The following is a 23828-nucleotide window of genomic DNA, read 5'->3' as shown; positions in this document are numbered from 1 at the left end:
AAATGTCGCTCGAAAGAAGTATGTCTGAAAATTCCTAAGAAGTTCTTATGGATAGGAGCGCCCAGACATATACGTTTAAGAAGTCACTTATGACTTTTAAAGAATCAATATCTAAATAGAGAGAACGACCTAGGAGGAGTGACCAAGGCCTTTTTCAAATTATTAGTTGGCAACAGAATGTATACGACAATATGTACTAGGCCAAACATTCCCCTTACATTGGGAGTAGCGGGTCACTTTATGTATAATCCAAGGAGACAACATTGGGATGGTGTTGATTAGCTGCCATGGTACATGAAGGCTATTTCTAAGGTTGTTTAGAATAACAAATCATACTGGTCATACATGTTCCAAATGTGGTTGTATAGGTGTCAAGCGAATTTCAGATATGTCCCTAAAATGGGATAAGAAGACTATGCCATGGTGGTACCTTCCAACGTAACGTAGTTCTCATTAATGACGTTCGAGAGGTAAAATATCTTCCAGATCTCAAATGATGTCGTATTGGGTCGATTTCCCTCCACATTACACCCTTTGAACTGGAACACTGTTGGAAGGGATCCGACCTTAGGGGTTGAGGTAAAAGCTCGTGGAAATAAGAGATGTTCTTGTATGTCAATTTAAATATATATATATATATATATATATATATATATATATATATATATCGTATTTAGCTCCGGAAGCTCACAAGGCGTTTTCATGGTATGCATTACGTTATATTCCACGTATCTCGAGGGGTTTCTAAATTTAGGAGATACTTATTCTTATGCTAGCAGCGCACTACAAGACAACTGGAGCTACGTCCTTATAGCATCCTAGGGAGACTTATGATTTTACCTAGCTCGTCGGTCAGGTATGCGGTATAGGACGATGAAGATGTCGACCTAAGAAGTAGATGACATAGCTGACTAGTGCACAGGTCTCCTACGTAGGTTACTGACTACTAACCTCCTCTCAGGACTCCGATCCCATAGAGGGTTCCTTTTACGGCTCAATACTGGATGGGTTACTAATGGGCATCCGGTAATGTATCCTCATGCGTCGCCCGATCCGTGAGCACGAGACATAGAGTTCAACCTAACTAAACTTCACGTAAGGAATCCTTCTGTTTAGAAGCATCTCAGTAGCCTAATGTAACTTGATGGATACGTATACTAAGGGTTTTTATTTTTGTTAAGTGTCTAAGAAGATCTTAGATTATTCATACCACTCACTGTAACCACTTCCGGTTTGTACTTGCTCTTCCTTAACTATACATAGGTAATCAGTCTATGTGTAATTAGGGTCCAGTAGTACACTGCCCGATTTAGTTATAGTAGATGATATGATTATTAACTCGTTGGTTATAGTTTAGGCTTTTCCAAGGGAAGGGAAAACCAGTATTCTCTATAACCTTTGGCTCTGAGACCAAACCTGTCACACCCCGTTAACGCGGAAACACGAAAGGTGACAGGCTAAGGTCTCATAAGTAAAGGTACATAGGATTACCGACCATAATTATTAAGAATTTTAAGTTTACATCATGTTCGAAGCAAAATTACATTTTAGTTCCCTAGTACAAAGTTAATATACATAACAAAAGAAACATCAGGTGCAAATTCTTGTTGATGTCTAATTTAGATCACTGACCGTTCCCTGAAAAGCATGCAAAAACGAGGGTCAACTATAAAATAGTTTGTGAGTTCACAGGTTTATATATGTACATCATTTCAGTAAGAAAATATAGATTTGTTCACAAAAGTTCAAACCTTAAATGAGTGTTGAATGCCAAATCACTCTGTTCACAACCAATCCTAACGACTGTTCTTGCCCCCATTCCATCATGTCCATGGTTGCCATGATGTCAGTTCACGGAAATATGCACTCACGGTTCTTGGTGAGTGGGGGTTGTCTACCCCAAATAGCGCTATCCATAGGACCATCGGCTCGAAATACGAGTTAATAGGTTGTAGTTCGGTTCTCGGGGACTTAACATACAAAGTTCATAACAAATTCATATCACAAAGTTCATATCAAGAGTTCATCATATAAAGTTCATAGCACAAGTTCCAAACAGAAAGTTCATAAAACAATATCATTCCAAGTTCATCAAGTTCATATAACAATATCGTTCCAAATTCATTAAGTTCATAAAACCATACCGTTCCAAGTTCATTAAGTTCATAAGACAAGATCATTTCAAGTTCATTAAGTTCATAAAACAAGATCATTCCAAGTTCATTAAGTTCATAAAACAAGATCATTCCAAGTTCATTAATATAGTACAGATAGCTCATAAAATAGTAGCATGTTTTCCACCCCAAAACATGAAAACAGTAAAAAGGGGGCTGGAATACTCACTGGGGAGAGTTTGCGGTTCGAGCTTTGCAGTTCGGTGTTGTAGAGATTGATTTCTACTAGTTCCTTATGGAACAAATAGTTTCTGATAAGATACAATTCACTAATCCATTATCAAATTACTACCTATCCAACTAGTGGTGCCGTAAAAGTGCCCAAAGTGTGTACGATTCATTATCGGTATTATCGAATTCATGGTGCCTTGTGTTCAAAAATCTATAAAGGCATGAAAATGAACTCCAAAAATTGTAACAAATTATTTCTAGTTCTAACAGAGGTTATGAGCGTCTTGAAAATTTATAGGAAATTTTGAAGCCCATTTGTTATTTATTTGCAATTTAGGTCTAAATAATAGGAAAAATTTTAAATAAATAGAAAACAGTTGCAAAAATTCGCAATTTAATTTTCACAGGTTCATACAATGTTTCCCAAGCAGAGAAAAATATTGGTTTTAGCTCTTGAGCCCTAAGATCCGGTTTCGTAAATTTATGCCCTAATTAAAAGAAAAATATGAATAAAATACCAAACAGTGACCAAACTGTATGAAAATTTATGTGGCATCAAAATTTTGTACTTGAATAAGTTCTGTAATTTTTCAGATTTTTGTCTCATCTGTAAGTATTTATTTTGAATTTTTGGCTATTGAATTTTTCAGAACAAACTTTTTCTAGAAGATCTTTTATCTGCGTTGAAAATGGTGGTTTGGACAGAAACAATCATTTCTCCAATAATTCCTTCTTGGGTTATATTGGTACCCGAAATTTGTTTTTCTTTAGAACCCTTTTTATGGGTTTCAAGAAAACATGGTTTTCCTTTACTAAAAGCTTCAATAACCTTTTTTACAATTACCATATAGTTGTTAAGATGAAAGGCAATTCTATCTATCCATTGCATGAATGGTCCATAGACTTAATAGAAGTTGTTGCCAATTACAACATAAATTCCCGAGTCTTGTTGATAAATAGTGGGAACGTTGAAATGTTCACCTGCAAGTTCGAGATTAATGTTTCTGCAAACTTTATTAATTTTTATGGTGTCACCATTTGCAATAGTAGCGATAATTTCTTTGGGAGCATTTTCCCATAGTGAGTTGGAATGATGAACTTGCTTGCACGACATAAGGATGCACCTGTGTCTACAAAGCAGTGTACACTAAATTTATTATATCTTTTGAAGTTAAGGAAAGCATAAACATAAATAGAGTTTGGATTAGTGAGATTCATGAGAGAATCATTATTTTTCTAGAGGTTTGCAAAAAAAATGGTTAACCTCTCCCTTGTTAACTGGTATCAGAGCCTTGTTAAAAATGGCATTACATTATAATAAAACACTTTACAGTGAAGTTTTTGAAGGAATTCGTAATATCAAGGTTGAAATTTCTCATCATAAAGAAATAATCTTCAATAATAAGAAAAATTTAATGCATATAAATTTCAGAATTCTACAAGCACAAAATAAACATACTCACGAATATATACCAACCATGGTTACTATACGTAAGTATCTCCTTCACACCTTGATAGAGCTTTAAACTCAGTTTCAGAACTCAGAAAAAGGATTTTAACTTGTTAACAATTCTTAAAATGAATAAAGAAATTTTCAACAATTCTGAAGAAAATAATTCAGAAGAAAAACAAATCTTAACTTATGTTGAAGATGAAGATGACTTTCATGCAAACCTTTTAATAAAACAATACCTTCTCTCTCGAGTTAAGAAAACAGATTTAAAAATAAAGAAAGAAAACATTTTCAAAAATGTTCCTTCTAAACTTAGTATTTTAAACCCTCTTAAGAGGAAAAATGAAATTTTCTACTTTGTTAGTACTAAAGAAATGTCTTTAGACATAAAAGACACAATAGGAGCTGTTTTTCTACCCCTTTTGACTAAGGAGCAAATAAACAATAACTTGAAAAGTATTTCATTTGAGATTAGATCAAAAATTAGAATGGTCCATATCGAAGCTGTAAACATTTTGATAAAATCCCAATTCCAAGCAGGAATAAATTCTCACATAAAAATGGCCTTAATTGACAACAGAATCACTGACCGACAGGACTACATCTTAGGTACTGCTAAAGGAAACCTTGCTTATCAAAAGTTTATGTTTTGCAGTCTATCCAAAGTTTGCTCTGGATTTGAAATATGCAAATATAGATAAAACCTTATCTTTTATACATCACTTTGAGAGAAGTGACCTTATGAGTCTAGGTGATAAACCATTTACTATAACCTATCTCATAGGATATGCCCTGACCAATAGTCACCATAACATAGACTACAAGAAAGACGAGTACGTCGAACTTGACGACGTCTTCTCAGAAATAGGCCATGTTAAAGATAAGCAATGTTGCGACATAAATTCTCAAGAAAACTCTTAGGTTTTAAACATAGCTAGAAATAAAAAGCTCTAGGAGAAACTCTCAGACCAAGAATTTCTATGGATTCACTCCACGTAGGAGAAAGCTCAGAAAGAAAAGATAGTAACTTAATAAGAAACATGTCTTTAAAAATTGATAGTCTACGTCAGAATATCAAACAAATCACTGTGCTCATAAATGAGTAATAAAATAGATTTTCCTCATGTTTATAAAAAAAGGCAAAGCAGTCAAAATTAAAACTCTTGACGACAATACTGCAAAGAAAGAATACGTTTTCTCTACTTCTGGAAAAGCTGGTATTCAAACAATTGTAAATCATTACAATAATCTCAACCAGATCATTGCAAGATGTCTTTTAAAGACTTCAAAAATAAGCCATTACCTTGGTGTTTCAAAAGATATTTCTACAGATATTTCAAAAAATAAAAAACCTTTTAATCAATTTAAAAGTGATTTAGCTTCCCTTAAAAATGATTTTGCCAAAAAAGATTTTGAAAAATTATCCGAAACAATCGAAAAACAAAATAGGTTAATTATTAAATTAACCCAATCTATTGATAAACATTCTATCCTCCTAGAAAACTTTTTAAAAAATAATCAGTTTGTGGAAGAAGTTGCCAAAAGGGCAAATATTGAAGGCACTCTTAAGGAAACCAACCTTAAGATCACTAATATACAATACCAGTTAAAACAACTGATAGGATGACCTCTCTAGCCGAGCTCAATAGATCGATCAACCTCCTTGAAGAAAAAATAGTTGGGTTGATCATAAACTTTGACTTAACAGACAATAAATACGTAACCACTACCCAGTTAGAAGTTGCATTCGCAAAAATTATTGCAGACATTACTGAAGAGTTATCTGAAAAGATTGATTCTTGCCCTTGTAATAAAGACATTCTTGAACACATCAAGAATATTTCCATCATAGAGCAAAAAACCAAACCTAGAAAATATTCAGGTCTTAAGAAATACTCACCTCCCAATCCTAGTCTTGGAAATCCAGACTTAGGTAGCTCAAAAGACTCCCAGAAGATTGATATCTTTAGGAAGGAGAAAAAATGAAAGAAAAAGTCTCCGAGAAAATCGAGAAATATTTCTTTAATCTTCAGTATGAAGACTATGATAAACCTAACCAAAAACTCATTCAGCTTTTATCCTTGGAACTGAAGAATGCGAAGAACTATATCAAAAAGAGCCACAACTTTTTTTATCAATACTTTAAAATAGCCAAAGTAAATGAACCTGATACCGAATCAGAACAGGAAGATAATCCTAACATAAACGCTGTCAAGTTCGAATACTCAGATAGCAACGAAGAAATGGAAGCAAAATCTTCATATATGGCTACAAACAGAGGCGAGAGAAAGAAGAAAAAGAAGTATGAGTTCAAAATGCCTGTCCACAATGGTATTCCAAATAGTGGTAAAGGACCTAATATGATGAATGTACTCAATATTGATTGTATCCAAGACTTAAAACTCAGAGAAAGAGTTATAGAAAAATGGGTTACTGAGATTTCACTAATCTTACAAACAAACCCAGATGAATTTGGAAATGAAAAAAATGTTCTCCTACTTTTAGAACATAAGACTGATGGAATTGTGCAAAAATTCCTTAGAAATAATAATTTAAGTGAGGAATTACATGGATTAGACCTTTTTGCTAGTCTTATAAATGTCATTTACACTACCTTATTAGGACTAGATTATGTATCCAATAAAGACTTCACTATAAATAAGAAAGTCGACATAGCAAGAGTCTCAATGACAAAACTCCAGTTACATGATATTTGTCTCCTTGACAAATACACATGTAGATATGAATCATATCTTTATGATATTCCACAGAGAAGTGAATATTCACAATGGATATCTGCTTATCTTATGAAAATACCAATCATTGGATAAATCTGTACTGAAAGATGGAAAAAAGAAACCATTGGAGAAATTTAGCAAACCAGTTTTTCTTATGCAACAAAAATTGCAAAAGAAGAAATTGACAGAATATGTCAAGATAGATATAAACAACAAAAACTTAAAACTATAAGCAAAAATTGTTGTAACATTCTGTCTGATTTCAAAAATTTTGATATCGGAAGGAAAACGTATACTAAGAAGAAGTATAAAGATAAAAAGAAATACAAATCTTTTTCGAAGAAGAAAAAGAGAAGATTTTCTCCAGGAAAATACTTCAAAAAATCTTCGAAAGAAACACCTAAAAAGAATACTTCCTGTCCACAAGGAAAGAAAAAAAATGCAAATGTTGGATCTGCAACGAAGGACATTACGCTAATGAATGTCCAAATAGAAAAAAGTACCCTGACAAGGTCAAGGTATTACAAACTGCTAATAACGGAGGCTATGAAGCTCCTGAAGAAGAATACGATGGTATACAACATGTTTTCATTTTACATGTTGATACTAATTCCTCGTCATCCTCAGAAGAAGATGAATCAACTATTGATGACTCAAAATAGCCTTAAACAGACTCCACCTTTTAAGAAGGGAGAGGTTAACCATTTTTTTGCAAACCTCCAGAAAAATAATGATTCTCTCATGAATCTCACTAATCCAAACTCTATTTATGTTTCCGCTTTCCTTAACTTCAAAGGATATAAGAAATTTAGGGTACACTGCTTTGTAGACACAGGTGCATCCTTATGTCGTGCAAGCAAGTTCATCATTCTAGACAAACTATGGGAAAATGCTCCCAAAGAAATTATCGCTACTATTACAAATAGTGACACCATAAAAATTAATAAAGTTTCCAGAAACATTAATCTCGAACTTGCAGGTGAACATTTCAACGTTCCCATTATTTATCAACAAGACTCAGGAACTGATGTTGTAATTGTCAACAACTTCTGTCAAGTCTATGGACCATTCATACAATGGATAAATAGAATTGTATATTAACAACGATATGGTAATTGTAAAAAAGGTTACTGAAGCTTTTTGTAAAGGAAAACAAGGTTTTCTTGAAACCCAGAAAAAGGGTTCTAAATAAAAACAAATTACGGGTACCAATATAACCTAAGAAGGAATTATTGGAGAAAGGATTGTTTCTGTTCAAACCACCATTTTCAAACAGATAGAAGATCTTATTGAAATGTTTGTTCTGAAAATCCTATTGATCCAAAAAAAACCAAAGGATGGATGAAGGCTTCAATCAAGCTCATTAATCCTAAAACAATTGTCAGAGAAAAACCTATGGTTTATTCTATTCAAGATAGAGAAGAACTCTCCAAACAAATCAAAGAATTACTTGATATGAGATTAATCAAAGAATCAAAATCTCCTCATATGTCCCCTGCTTTTCTTGTTAACAAAGGCGCAGAGAAAAGAAGAGGAAAGAAACACATGGTTGTCAACTACAAGTCAATCAATGATGCAACCATTGGAGATTCCCATAATCTCCCTAATATGCATGAAATCTGAACTCTACTATGGGGAAAAATATTTATTCAAGTTTTGACTGCAAATCTGGGTTCTGGAGAGTCCTACTTGATGAAGAATAGCAGCTACTCACTGATTTTACATGTCCTGATGGGCTCTTTCAATGGAAGGTACTACCCTTTGGGCTTAAACAAGCTCCTAGTATTTTTCAAAGACACATGCAGTACACCCTTCGAGGTCTTGAAAGTTTATGTACTGTATACGTTGATGATATCATGGTCTTCAGCAAAAATGAACAAGAACACTATGCTCATGTTACCCGGGTTCTCAGAACCATTTTAAAATACTGAATAATACTTTCACAAAAGAAAGCTCATCTTTTCAAAACAAAAATCAATTTTTTGGGTTTAGAAATAAATGAAGGCACTCATTGTCCTTAAAAACATATTCTTGCACATTTACATGATTTTCCAAATGTTTTAGAAGATAAAAAACAATTGCAAAGATTTCTTGGTGTCTTAACTTATGTTGAAACATATATTGAAAAACTTACAGCCTTGAGAAAGCCCTAACAGGTAAAATTAAAAAAAAAAATGTCATTTGGAATTGGTCAAACACTAATACAGATTGCATCAAAAAGATAAAGAAAATTTTAACAATTTTCCAAAGCTTTATCTTCCGAACATTGAAGATAGTTTAATTATTGAAACTGATGCTTCTGATGAATTTTGAGGAGGAGTTTTAAAAGCCAAAAATTCCAAAAACGAAGAACAAATTTGCAGGTACACCTCTAGCAGTTTTAAAGCTGCCGAGAAAAACTATCATAGCAATGAAAAAGAATTACTCGCTGTAAAAAGAGTTATTACAAAATTCTCTGTATATTTAACACCGGTAAAATTCCTAGTCTGTACAAATAATAAAAATTTTACTTATTTTCTCCTAACTAAGATTGTAGGAGTCAACAAATTAGGCCGACTAATACGTTGGCAAGAGTGGTTCTCTCGATATACTTTTACTGTAGAATATCTTGCAGGAGATAAAAATGTGCTGGTAGACTGTCTCACCCGTGACTTCAGGTATGTCTTACATCATCCATGATCTTACTTTCTTCTCTCGAGCCCTATAAAAAGGATATGATCCCCACGACATATTCCTTACAAACTTCACTCACAAAAAAAAGAGGGGGAGGATAAAAGAGTTTAAAATTTTACAAAATGGAAGACCTCAAATCCTTGAGGATGAAGAAACAAATGCTCCTCATAGAGCTATCAACAATCGAACAAAAAATCAACTTGTATGAACAAGTAACAACGGTCACCGATGTACCGGAAAGCGAAAGCTTTGAAACAATGGATATTTCAGTGCAAACAGCACCTGGTAAAGAAACAACAAATCCGTTGAAAGATGATGCTTTGCTAAAAAGCATAATAAAGGAGACAGCTACTCCTCTTTCACATGGAAAAACTAGCTTGTTGGTTAATTCCAACCCTTGTACTGAAGGAATCAGTAAATTGACTATTTTGTCACCTACTAACAAATCTGTGCAAGAGCTCAAACCAGATTACAAAAAGGCTCATAACAAAGACGCTGAAAGATTCTATGTAATCTACAAAGGACCACACGCCGGAATACATATAGACTGGGGAATTACAGAGACCTTCTGCAAAGTCGATAAAGTAACATGCAAGAAGTTTAGAAATGAAACAAGTGCACGACTTAGTTTTGCCACCTTAAATGACGAAGCCAATCAAACTGAAAAACCTCTTCTAAAGCCAAAAGTCCATAAGATCAAAGAAGAGCACATAGATCAAAGATTTGACATCCCAAATGACGTTGAATATGAAGTCAACAACCCTGCAATCTCCTTTGAAGATTTCAGAACAATATGGAGTAAAGCTAGAGCGGCATGCCCAGAAGATCTTATCCACGAAATATTTTTCACAACAGATAAGAAAACCAAAAGTTTGTACAACTTCCTAGAAGGAGAAGATCCAAGATTAATCCAACAAGCCTTTTCGGCAGGATTAATAGACAATATCTATCCAAGCTGCAATTTGCAAGAACTAAAATTCTTCCCAACCAGTATGATAGAAACCATTAAGAATTTTCGAAAGAAAGTTCTCGAAGCAAAAGATGATCCAATTTACATCAGAGTCATCTCCTCTCTTCCAGAATGGATTCAAGAAGCAACACTTGCCCCTTATCACTATCTAGAAATTGGCTTAGCAAAAGCTAAAAAACACATCGAACAATCTTGACCCACAGAAAACAAAGATCTCCCGTTCGAAGAAATCCTTCATCAAAATCGTATCAACGGCCTTAGAAGAATTTCTGAAAAGATCATTGAGATAATCTCAGGATCAAAGAAAAAAGTTAATTATACAAATTCACACTGTATAATCACCAGCTGGAGCTATGGCAACACCAGTAACGAAGACCTTGAATGAGCATCCAAATTCGGAGAACAGTTCATGAACAACAACTTTTAATGCATCTACCACTACAAGACAAATCTTTTGTAGGCATGCGGAACAGTTGTTTGAAGACCATCATTGCAACTACAGCAAAAGCAGTGATTCCACGAAAAAGGAGGGTCCATCCTCTGAAGATGACAAATCTTCATCATCTTAAAGAAAGATGCTTCACGCAGCCCCAACCACTCAAGAAAATAATGCCTCCTACATTATTAAAACAGATGCTCTGACATCAAAACGAAATCTTCGATCTAAAAGCAGCTAGCTTTTCCAGCTATCCACAATAATGTAATCGTAAGTGGATAGAAACATCCTGCCTGGCGTAATAAGCAATTATCAGACCCTCTCAATGTGTTTATAAATTAAGGGTTATGTTTTCATTAGGGGACATCACAACTACGAGTGCAAAAAAAACACTCCCTAGAAGGGAGAAGATGTAAAATATTGTAAGAGTACTCCCTTATTGGGAACTCTTTTATCAATAAATCGTTGTTTTGTTATACTTCAGTGTTCATACAAAAATAGAGTCATGAAACCTGTAAGTTACAGAGTGTCAGGTCGACAATGGTCAACAGTACCGCAAGCATGAAACCAACAGGGAAAGCAACCACACACACCAAAGGTTGCTTTCCCTATTGGTTTCATGCTTGCGGTACTGTTGACCATCGTCGACCTGACACTCTGTCACTTACAGCTTTCATGACTCTATTTTTGTATGAACACTCAAGTATAACAAAACATCGATTTATTGATAAAAGATTTCCCAAAAAGGGAGTACTCTTACAATATTTTACATCTTCTCCCTTCTTAGGGAGATTTTACTCACAAGACATTAATCTGAAAATTTACAGGATAGAGAGTGTTATTCTTGCACTCGTAGTTGTGATGTCCCCTAATGAAAACATAACTCTTAATTTATAAACACATTGAGAGGGTCTGATAATTGCTTATTACGCCAGGCATGACGTTTCTATCCACTTACGATTACATTATTGTGGACAGCTGGAAAAGCTAGCTGCTTTTAGATCGAAGATTTTATCATCGTTTTGATGTAGAGCATCTTTTTTAATAATGTAGGAGGCATTATTTTCTTGAGTGGTTAGAGCCGCGTGAAGCATCTTTCTTTAAGATGATGAAAATTTGTCATCTTCAGAGGATGGACCCTCCTTTGTCGTGGAATCACTGCTTTTGCAGTAGTTGCAATGATGGTCTTCAAACAACTGCTCCGCATGCCTACAAAAGATTTGTCTTGTAGTGGTAGATGCATCAAAGTTGTTGTTTATGAACTGTTCTCCGAATTTGGATTCTCATTCAAGGTCTTCGTTACTGGTGTTGACATAGCTCCAGCTGGTGATTATACAGTGTGAATTTGTATAATTAACTTTCTTCTTTGATCCTGAGATTATCTCAATGATCTTTTCAGAAATTCTTCTAAGGCCGTTGATACGATTTTGATGAAGGATTTCTTCGAACGGGAGATCTTTGTTTTCCGTGGGTCGAGATTGTTCGATGTATTTTTTAGCTTTTGCTAAGCCAATTTCTAGATAGTGATAAGGGGAAAGTGTTGCTTCTTGAATCCATTCTGGAAGAGAGGAGATGACTCTGATGTAAATTGGATCATCTTTTGCTTCGAGAACTTTCTTTTGGAAATTCTTAATGGTTTCTATCATACTGGTTGGGAAGAATTTTAGTTCTTGTAAATTGCAGCTTGGATAGATATTGTCTATTAATCCTGCTGAAAAGGCTTGTTGGATTAATCTTGGATCTGCTCCTTCTAGGAAGTTGTACAAACTTTTGGGTTTCTTATCTATTGTGAAAAATCTTTCGTGGATAAGATCTTCTGGGCATGCCGCTCTAGCTTTACTCCATATTGTTCTGAAATCTTCAAAGGAGATTGCAGGGTTGTTGACTTCATATTCGACGTCATTTGGGATGCCAAATCTTTGATCTCTATGCTCTTCTTTGATCTTGTGGACTTTCGGCTTTAGAAGAGGTTTTTTAGTTTGGTTGGCTTCGTAATTGAAGGTGGCAAAACTAAGTTGTGCACTTGTTTCATTTCTGAACTTCTTGCATGTTACTTTATCGACTTTGCAGAAGGTCTCTGTAATTCCCCAGTCTATATGTATTCTGGCATGTGGCCCTTTGTAGATTACATACAATCTTTCAGCTTCTTTGTTATGAGCCTTTTTGTAATCTGGTTTGAGCTCTTGCACAGATTTGTTAGTAGGTGACAAAATTGTCATTTTACTGATTTCTTCAATACAAGGGTTGGAATTAACCAACAAGCTAGTTTTTCCACGTGGAAGAGGAGTAGTTGTCTCCTTTGTTATGCTTTTTAGCAAAGCATCAGCTTTCAACGGATTTGTTGTTTCTTTACCAGGTGTCGTTTGCACTGGAATAGCCTTTGTTTCAAAGCTTTCGCTTTCCGGTACATCGGTGACCGTTGTTACTTGTTCATACAAGTTGATTTTTTGTTCGATTGTTGATAGCTCTATGAGGAGCATTTGTTTCTTCATCCTCAAGGATTTGAGGTCTTCCATTTTGTAAAATTTTAAACTCTTTTATCCTCCCTTCTATTTTTGTGAGTGAAGTTTGTAAGGAATATGTCGTGGGGATCATATCCTTTTTATAGGGATCGAGAGAAGAAAGTAAGATCATGGATGATGTAAGACATACCTGAAGTCACGGGTGAGACAGTCTACCATCAGATTTTTATCTCCTGCAAGATATTGTACAGTAAAAGTATATCGAGAGAACCACCTTTGCTAACGTATTAGTCGGCCTAATTTGTTGTCTCCTGCAATCTTAGTTCAGAGAAAATAAGTAAAATTTTTATTATCTGTATGGACCAGGAATTTTACCGGTGTTAAATGTACAGAGAATTTTGTAATAACTCTTTTTACAGCGAGTAATTCTTTTTCATTGCTATGATAGTTTTTCTCGGCTGCTTTGAAACTGCTAGAGGTGTACCTGCAAATTCGTTCTTCGTTTTTGGAATTTTTGGCTTTTAAAACTCCTCCCCAAAATTCATCAGAAACATCAGTTTCAATAATTAAACTATCTTCAATGTTCGGAAGATAAAGCTTTGGAAAATTGATTAAAATTTTCTTATCTTTTTGATGTAATCTGTATCAGTGTTTGACCAATTCCAAATAACATTTTTTTTTTAATTTTGCCTGTAAGGGCTTTCTCAAGGCTGCAAGTTTTTCAATATATGTTTCAGCATAAGTTAAGACACCAAGAAATCTTTGCAATTGTTTTTTATCTTCTAAAACATTTGGAAAATCATGTAAATGTTCAAGAATATGTTTTTGAGGACAATAAGTGCCTTCATTTATTTCTAAACCCAAAAAAATTGATTTTTGTTTTGAAAAGATGAGCTTTCTTTTGTGAAAGTATTATTCAGTATTTTAAAATGGTTCTGAGAACCCGGGTAACATGAGCATAGTGTTATTGTTCATTTTTGCTGAAGACCATGATGTCATCAACGTATACAGTATAGAAACCTTCAAGACCTCGAAGGATGTTCTGCATGTGTCTTTGAAAAATACTAGGAGCTTGTTTAAGCCCGAAGGGTAGTACCTTCCATTGAAAGAGCCCATCAGGACATGTAAAAGCAGTGAGTAGCTGCGATTCTTCATCAAGTAGGACTTGACAGAACCCAGATTTGCAGTCGAAACTTGAATAAATATGTTTTAGTAAGGTTAGAACTAGAATCGTATGGGCTTCTAATCAAGCCACTAGAGAAATTACAACACCATCAGAAAAAATTTATCATATTGGCTCTTATATAGAGGCATTCAAGAATATTCCACACACCCAGAATTATGATTGTAACAAAATGCATGTGTCAAACCTAAAGAGTTGTTGTCATCTTAAAGTTAGTCACCCATGGTCAAAACCAACATCGGTTGAACAACGTTAATGCTAGGGAAACTGAAGGATCTCTCCTCGTTGTATATGTAACTAATATTATAACGGTTAACTAGGGTATTTATTTAATTGTAACACATTCAGAAATAACCGAATCATGAGTTTTCGACTAATTAGGCTTTGTGAGTTCAGTTCCCAAATCAAAACAAAGGCACCAACAAGTAAGTTTCACAAATGCCCCATTGTGAGATCATAATCAAGTTTTATATGTAGTGTCAAAATGTTTGGTTGATGATTAAAACTCGCCACATAATCCTTTGGTCGGTTTTGTTTACAACCCGCAAGTAATCATAATCTCCGAAAGTTTCACTAACTTTTGACATGTTGCCGCCTCTTTCAATTCTTATATTGGTAAGGTACATGAATAATCTCCTCGTTGCAGTCATGATTAACTCTCCTATATAGACGTGCAGGGAGAGGGCATGGTCACCAAAGGTCGAAATAATGGGTGTTTTGGATTCACTACCCATATCTTTCTAGATTACACGTCTTTCAATGTACTAAATTCCTACATATTTGCTACTTTCACAATAAGAAAACCCCAATGTTAAATGTTAAATAGAAAAGGGGGGAAATTACTTTAGTTGATTTCGCTAAATTGAATAGTGGATAAAGCCATGGCAAATTGTTATTGTATAGTTGGATAGTATACGACACATAAAATGCTCGTCAATCTTGGTGTAGTAATTTCTCGAACATGCCGATTCGAACACATATTTTAATTGGCATGAAGAGTTTGAAATCAGTGTGCAAAAGTTTTTACATCCTTCTCCCAACTCAAAGTAAGCTTTAACGGACAACACTGAATCATCACTGCAACCCGTCTTTGGACAACTATGTGGGCTAGAACCTATCGTCGTCTCCATAAGCATTGGATAGTTCAAGCCCATAGAGAGGTCGACATAATAGTATTGCTAGCCCCTTAGTGATTATATTGATATTTGAGAACAATATTCGTAGCGGGTTGTTTATAGGATTTGTCATGGCACTCCATTTCACCACTGATGTAATCACATGTGTCACCACCAATTATCGTACCCATTGAAACCACAACCACCTTTATCCTATAAAAGACCCTCAACTCTAGTTGGTAATACAAGAGAACGTGAAATGCCTTTTGTAAAGGCGAAACCGGGGATGTTCTTAAAAGCATAATTGTCTGCAATTGTCAGCCAAACAATGTCTAGACAATTGTCTGCAAAAGTAATTATTACCCAAACAAATATGTCATTCGAATAAAAGAAGAAAGAAATAATGCTTAAGGTTTAAAGAAAGGTTAGCATTTTTTAATCTAATAAGTAATTTGTGAGGGTTTACTAACTCTCTTTTAATTTAGACTTAGTGAGTGGTTACTGAGTAGGTGCGAGACACATATATGACTTACAATTTTGCTCTCTAATTTTGACTTTCTTTATTTTTCTCCCTATAGAAATCAGGTTGTAACTTTAATCCCTATATCGAATTTTTTCATGTTTTGGTCCCTTCATCGTCTAATAGCATACACAATATGAGATTTTGTAAGATCTTATTATGTCAAATAAGATCTTGAAAGTCAAGAAAGCTATGTTGTCACCGCTACTATTATCCAACAATTTAAAATAGCAATTCAAATTCTTTTAAGAGTCTATAGTTTTGGCTTTTCCCTATGAATCTTCACCATTACAGTTTGGAACATTGAATCTGTTTTTCTATGGCTGTAAACAACCGGAACATTTAATTTCACAATTCGTGAACGGTTCGGCGGGAAGTTCGTTTATATTTGTTTTTTTAATAAACGAACAAACATGAACAAGATATCTCATTCATTTAGTTAAACGAACGACACAAACAATGCTCTCGTTCGTTTGTTTATGTACATGAACGTTTGTTCTTTTATGTTCATTTATGTTCATTCGTTTGTTTCTATTTGTTCATTTATTTTATTATACATATATTATACTACACGTGTTTGTATGTGTTAGTTCGTTTAAGTTTATTTGTGCTGGTTTTAGTTTGTTTGTTTATGGTCGTTTAAGTTTGTTTGTTTATTTGTTTATGTTCTTTAATATTCAATTGTGTTCTTCTAAGTTCATTCATTTTTGTGTTTGTTTATGTTCATTTATGATCGTTTATCAACTAAACAAACATAAACAAACACAAACCCACTACTCATTCGATTTGTTTACAACCCTATTTTTTTCCATTCATTTTTCTTGATATGCTTGTGAAGCCTACGCGCCTGAAAACCAATCATTATTATTGTATTTAAATTCATTTTCTAGAATTGTTAATGAACTTCACTTCACACATTTTTCATCAAGGATTCCCCATCAGTGAAGGAAAATTGTATGCATGTCAATCTCTAGACCTTTTGCAACCATATCTCCATGTCAGTGATTGTTAATAAGACAACTACAATTTTATGTCCGGAAAGGGGTGGTACCTGTCTCTGGAAAAGACGTGGATGCCCTCCTCATCCTAATTATCAAAAAAACCAATTTATGCAAGGTGATGCTTAATATGTTTTATTTTGCAAGGATTAGAGATTACATTTAATTTATGTGGAAGTTTGGTCACCGCGTGGCATTTTAGAAGTTATATATAGGCGGCAAGTCAATCTGCAGGTATGTTGCATGTAGCTTCAAGAAAGCCCATGTTTGTACCAAATTATAGAAAACCCCCTGTTATTTTGCTTCTCAGACACCATATAATTGTTTTATCTTTAATCCCCCAAAAAAACAAATAAATATGAAAACAAAATAGACTTTCTGTGTTAGATGTTTCGAAAATAACATGAGATACAAGTTTTTTATGCTGATTACTATGGTGTAAAACAAAAGAGCAAATGTTACATGGGACTTTGATTTAGGTCTCCCTTTGTTCTTTCTTCAACTTATAAGATGATAGGAGAAAGTGAATTTATCCTTTATTAGTTTTAACTTTTAACATGCAATACGAAATCCTTTTTCTATGCTTTTGTATTCTATTAATCACCATCTTCCTTTTTATTTCTACATAATAGGTCTCAAGGCCACAACCATGGGTCATGCCTTTAAAATGGTTTTGGTCATATAAATAAAAGATTTACTATATTGTAAATTGTAGGGCTCTTTAGAGGTAAGTAAAATGGGAATAAGTACAGAAACTGAGAATAAACATAATGTAAATGATGCATCTTAAAAGACTCACCTGTCAACAGCCTTATCAGCATCATGTTCTTGATCAAAATGAAATAGGATTCTTCATTGATTGAAATGCTAAAAACATAAAAGAGAGGGCAAAACACCATTAAAGAGTGAGAATGCTTACCCTTTCAAGCTGCTAAAGAAGGGCAGTTTTGAAGTCGGATCCAAATTATGAGCTTTCTCAAATGCATAAGTCGAACTGTAGAAAAAGTGAAAAACCATGATTATGGCATCATTTGTCTAAAAGACTATAATGGTTGAAAAAAATATTACAACTTTTGGCAAAATAATAAACTGTTTTTCATCTCATTTCCACTACAGTTAACCCACATTGATCAAACACCCATCAGATTATGCATAAACCTATCAAGAGCTAGCAATATTTGGTGATTCATCCTAAGAGGCTAAATCGAACAAGTTTTCATATAAAAAAGGGTTGTGTTATTAAAACTCAAAAAATACATTCCAACGTTGCATTGAAATGCACTATATAATAAGATCTGTGAACAGTTTCAGTAGGTGCCAAAGTTTACGAGTGAAACTTACAAATAACAAACAACCAACAATCAAACCAAAAACGGGGAAGATGAACTTGTTTTCCTAGATTCGATCAAAATACAATCAAAATTACTTGTGTGCGAGTGTAACGATAGATTGATAAATTCAAAACAAACATCATTCAATAGGATATGTAGAACTTAAGTTTAGATCAAGAGAATAAAGAGTAGCGAACCCGATACTTACCTGATGGAAAACCGAGAAGATGAAGGGAGATGAGATACGATCATAGAAGCGAAGAATAAAGAAAGGTTTAAGGTTGAAGGAGGACTGATGGTGGAATGGGAGTTGGATTTTTTCCTCATTTCTTTATTCTGATGAGTAGAAAGAGTCGCTAATTAGCAGCCGGAAATAGCCTCTACAGTGTTGCAACAAACGTCGGAGATAGGTGGTGATGCTTGAAAGGAGGTATCGAAGGGTAACGTGGTTAAAGACATCGATTAAATTGACAAAGAAAACTTATATAGCAGATTCGGATCTCCTGCGTGTGGGTTAATAATGGAGGTGGACATGGATATGATGAGTGGAAAGAAATGATGGAAACACATGGGGATGTCTTGAATTCTTTGTTTTTGTTCGCTTTAGTATATTTATTTATATATGTAATAAAAATATACATCTAAATTATGTTTTAACTTTTTCATATACAAATATACATTATAATTATTAATATTTTATATGTGATGTCTATTTATTTACAATTATTTTATGATAACAAAAAATTAATGCAAACTTCAAGGGTAATTTGATAATTTTAACATTTTGTTCAATCGTTATTCTAATCGTATTAAACATCAGTTCAGTTTTGTTTAATCTAGTTATTCCAAACAAACACTATCTAAGCTACTTAGAAATGAGAGTGCCTAGGAGTCTTTGTATCTCTCACACACCAAACGTGAAAAATATAAGTGAGAGTTTAGAGAAAGGGAACAATTACGAGAAAGTAATGGATATATGTTTTACCCTGTTATTGGCTTATTTTAATTAAAAAAAAAAAACAAACAAAACAATGCATGATTTAGTTATGAAAATATTAGGATAATGGTTAATTATTTAGAAACGAAATGAAGTTTGCCCATTTTATTGATCATAAGCAGTGTTGTAAAAATCTTAATTAGGTCCCAATTAATTTCCAATTAATCTTTAGGCGCTACTTGACCGATTAGAGAGCACCTAACGATTAATTTATACATACAAAATGATTGAAATAGTAGAACCCGATAAAAATTTAACACTTTGAAGAGTTATATCTCAATAAAAACTATTTGATGTATGATTAGTGTTGTATTTATCATATTAACCTATTTTGTTATGATATTAGTGGTATTTATGAACTTTTATATGATATTAGTCATATTTAATTTTTAAAAATCTAACAAATTAGCAATTAATGGTCCCCGATTAATCACCGCCTAGCCGATTAATCCTTTAACGTCAATACACCGACTAGCTAACGTCAAACGATTTTTACAATTTTGATCATAAACAATAAATATAAATAAAAGATTGTATTATATCTGATTTTATCATTTTTCACCTTCTAAATACGCCATATAAGACCATAAGTTATTGCTACATTATTCTTGTGTTAATTTGGGAAATTGCCCAAGATAGTACAATCTCATACTATTGTGGTGTAAACTCGTTGCTGTACACTTGGTGCAAGGATAGGGGAAAGTATCATGTACGTGGAGTGATTTGTGTTGTTCTCATTTCCTTATTTTGTAAAATTCTTTTGGTAAACCTTGTTGTTTGCCTCATCTAGCTCCTTGCTACATGTGGCTCTTTTTATATATTATATTATTCATCCTTTCCAAAAAAAATTAATTTTAAGTTTTTTATTACAAAAGAGCATGTCAACATCCTTTGCAGACAAGATGGGCGACTTTGAGTATTTCTGTGGTAGTTTTTTTAAGCTTTTTACTATTTTAAAAAGTTTTTGAAAATATTTTTACCATTAGAGAATTAGTTTTTTTTCTTCCTAAAATCGCTCCAAACATTTATTATCTATTAACTGTTTGATACTTTTCATTTGTTTGTCACATTTGATCCACTATATTAAAAAACATTAAATTTTATATCTCAATGATGTTTAGATATTATTTATTATTTATTAACCAATTTATTTAATAAAAAATAATAAATATACTTTATAAAAAAAAGTTATATAATTTAAAAATAGTTGTCAAAACTGTGAAAATTAAAAAATATCAAATATTATAAAACATTGTGGTTACATAATATTTTATCGTTTTTATAACTTTATAAACTTTTTATAGTTTCGGAAAAACAACAATGATAAATTATAAGCTATACAAACGGAAAAACAACAATGATAAAATGGGAAAAAAAAAACTTTTTAAGATGTCAAAGACAATGTATTTACTAAAACTTTTTTATTAAATAAAAGTTACTGAAAAAAATTTATGGTAAATAATGAGATTAATCATTAAAATATGTTCTTAAATGATGTGGAGATATGTCTTCAAAATGTCAAAGTAACAATAGTTAAGAGACTGAAGTTGTAAATGTGTTAGTGGATTATGAATTGACATTATTTGATGGGACAGGTACGATCATTATCACACAAAACATTCAATCATAACTGTCGACAACTTTAATGAGATGAATTGATCGTAAACTACTTTTTGTTAAGATGTTTGGTAAATGCTTTTCAATCAATACAAAGAGAAAAATGATTCGATTTGAAGAAATAATTGTGATATCAAATTGACGAAAGTCGATGATTCGATTTGAAAAGATAATTGTTATAGGGTCCTCCTATATGCACGAATTGTTTCGTGTATTACATCCAAAATAGTAAACTAATATTAAAATACAATCATATGATTATGGTGCGCATTTGCATCAAATTCTATATTTTACATTTTTGCCTTATATATTTGGATTGATTTTCAAAATATACATACCTAATGTTTTTATTTTATATTAAGTCTCTTTTTATTTTAGTAATTTTGAAATAATAACAAATAAAAGTTGTATGCTAACCTAAAAAATCACGATCTATTACATACGTTAAAAAAATATATTATTGATTAAATTATTGGCTGAAAATGATTCTTACTTTCAAAATATTTTTTGTTTCAATAGAACATATATATTTCTCTCTCTCTCTCTCTCTCTCTCTCTCTCTCTCTCTCTCTCTATATATATATATATATATATATATATATATATATATATATATATATATATATATATATATATACACTAAAATTTTAAAAAGAATAAAGTTAGATTTGAAAATTGATAAAAATATAAGGGCGTTTAATGTAAATTGACAATTAATATCTTCAAATTTTAGATAAAAACAAATTTATTTTAGTAGATTAAAAATAGTCAAATTTGTTAACTGACATATATCAAACTCAATCAATTGTTTGTGTATTTGGAAGCAAAATAACAATTTTAAAATATTAAATTTGTCAATATAAGTTAATTTATATTTCTTAAAGTAGATGTCGATAATAATTAATTTACATCAAATGTATAAAAATACAATATAAATATAAATTCTAAACATAAATATTTTAATTAAAAGTGGTAATTTTTCTTATTACATAATAAATGAATATCCTTCCTATTCTAATAAATGATTAAGTTTATTTTCCTATTGACAATATTAAAAATTCTCATTAATATTATATATCATCTATCATGCCACATGTCAACCTATTAATTCTCTATTTTAAATTTTAAATTTCACACTTTAATTAAATTTAATTAATAATTGATTTTTCATTTCAAAATTGAATTTTAAATTTCATACTCTAATTACATTAAATAAATAATATTCGAATAAAAAATAAAATAAAATTAATATATATTATAAGGTGATATAATTTTATATATTTATTTATATCAACGATTACAATTTTATATAACTGAATAAATATATCTTAATTAATAATTTATTTCAAATAATTGATTAATAATTTTGAGTTTTTTTTATGAAAGTTTAATAAATTTTATAACTGTAGTTTTCACGAATTATATATATATATATATATATATATATATATATATATATATATATATATATATATATATATATATGGGTAAAGTGAATATACCTAACAACCTTATATAAGCTTAGGTACCTAACCACATTATACTACATTGTTTTGCATTATATTTCCATTGCAATCGTCTAAGATTCTTAAACTTCAATCCTTAACTTGATTTTACTTCCAAGATTTTCAGATATTCACCATTATATTCTTCCTACACCATTTGATTTGTAACGGTAGTATATGAAGCCCACCAGGGGGTCTTCGATAGAAAGACGTCATTTGAAGGAAGATAATGGTGAAAGTCCAAAGATTTTGAAAGCAATCAAGTTATGAGATTGAATTTTAATCACTTTGGGTGATTACAATGCAAATATGATACAAAATTACATAGTATGATGTGGTTAGGTACCTAAGCTTATATAAGGTTGTTAGGTATATTCACTTTACCCTATATATATATATATATATATATATATATATATATATATATATATAATAAGTATAAGGTTTGATTTGAAAATTTAATATAAATGTAAGGGCAGTAAATTAAAAAGTAGCCGTTGTGAATTGGAACCGCAAGAGAAATTTAATACAGTATAATATATTTAAAATGGTCAAATTTAGTAACAGAGTATGTCAATCAATCAATTCATTCGTGTATTTGGAAATTGATTCGTGTATTTAGAAAGACCCTTGTTATATCAAATTGACGAAAAAAGAAAAAATATGAGTTGACATCTATATAACATAAGACGGAGTGCAGTGGCACCCCTCCAGCCTAATAAAGTCTTTCTAGGTGTTATTTTTTTTATTTTAGGGTATAGATCATTTTTGGTCATTTAACTTTTGGTTTTGTGGTTATTTGGTCACTTAATTATTTTTAAGTTTTAAAAGGTCATCAAATTTTTGACTTTGTGCTAATTTAGTCACTTAACTTTTGGTTTGGTCACATTTAGTCACTTAACTTTTAGATTTGTGCTCATTTGGTCACCTAACTTTTAAAATTTTTGCTCATTTAGTCACCAAACTTTTAAAGAAATTTAAAAGTTTAATGATTAAATAAGCACAATTTTAAAAGTTAGGTGACTAAATGTGACCAAACTAAAAGTTAAGTGGCTAATTGAGCACAAAGGCAAAAGTTTGATGACCTTTCAAAACTTAAAAAGAGTTAAGTGACCAAATGAGCACAAAACCAAAAGTTAAGTGACCAAAAATGACCTAAACTCTTTATTTTACCTTTTCTGAAAGTAATTAAAATATTTTTATTATATTTTTTATTAATAACTATAAAGTTTATACAATAAATACGTTATTTAGAATAATAATTTATTTAAGTAATTTAGATTCCAATTCTTAATTTATTGGAATTATTATTCCTTCTAAAATCCTTTTAGATTCCAATTCTTAATTTCTAAAATTTAACATAAACTACTAAAAGGATGAAATCAACATTTTAAAAAATATAAGACTACAATTGTAATTAGGGGTGAGCATAATAACCGAAAAACCGAACCAAAACCATATTAACCGATATAACCGAACCATTTT

General features: G+C 32.1%; 1 protein-coding gene across 6 annotated transcripts; it reads right to left on the bottom strand.

Annotated features, from left to right (window-relative positions):
* Positions 1-1368: 1368 nt before the first annotated feature.
* Positions 1369-18803, bottom strand: LOC145086394 (uncharacterized). Of its 6 annotated transcripts, none has more exons than XR_013700421.1 (4): positions 18433-18803; positions 17693-17887; positions 1752-1970; positions 1369-1638 (listed from the first exon to the last, which is right to left on the bottom strand). XR_013700421.1 is itself a non-coding variant. In XM_079024146.1 (4 exons), the coding sequence occupies exon 4, from the start codon at positions 13129-13131 to the stop codon at positions 11899-11901; it is 1233 nt and encodes a 410-aa protein (XP_078880272.1). In that variant the 5' UTR covers positions 13132-16871; positions 16947-16981; positions 17054-17887; positions 18433-18803; the 3' UTR covers positions 11223-11898. The 6 variants fall into 6 exon arrangements, 4 of the variants coding, with proteins under 4 accessions (XP_078880272.1, XP_078880273.1, XP_078880274.1 ...); XR_013700420.1 differs by having other exon boundaries at positions 1752-3475; positions 17813-17887; XM_079024146.1 differs by lacking the exons at positions 1369-1638; positions 1752-1970 and adding exons at positions 11223-16871; positions 16947-16981 and having other exon boundaries at positions 17054-17887.
* Between the last annotated feature and the right edge of the window lie 5025 nt (positions 18804-23828).

This window comes from Lactuca serriola, chromosome 2 (genome assembly GCF_051521515.1).
Source record: "Lactuca serriola cultivar US96UC23 chromosome 2, Lser_US96UC23_V15, whole genome shotgun sequence".
Taxonomy (NCBI): domain Eukaryota; kingdom Viridiplantae; phylum Streptophyta; class Magnoliopsida; order Asterales; family Asteraceae; genus Lactuca; species Lactuca serriola.
This window is presented reverse-complemented; position numbering and strand designations above follow the sequence as displayed.

What these genes read in the sequence shown, in the direction of transcription:
- LOC145086394 (XM_079024145.1), bottom strand. Translation starts at nt 13,131, where the DNA reads ATGGAAGACCTCAAATCCTTGAGGATGAAGAAACAAATGCTCCTCATA.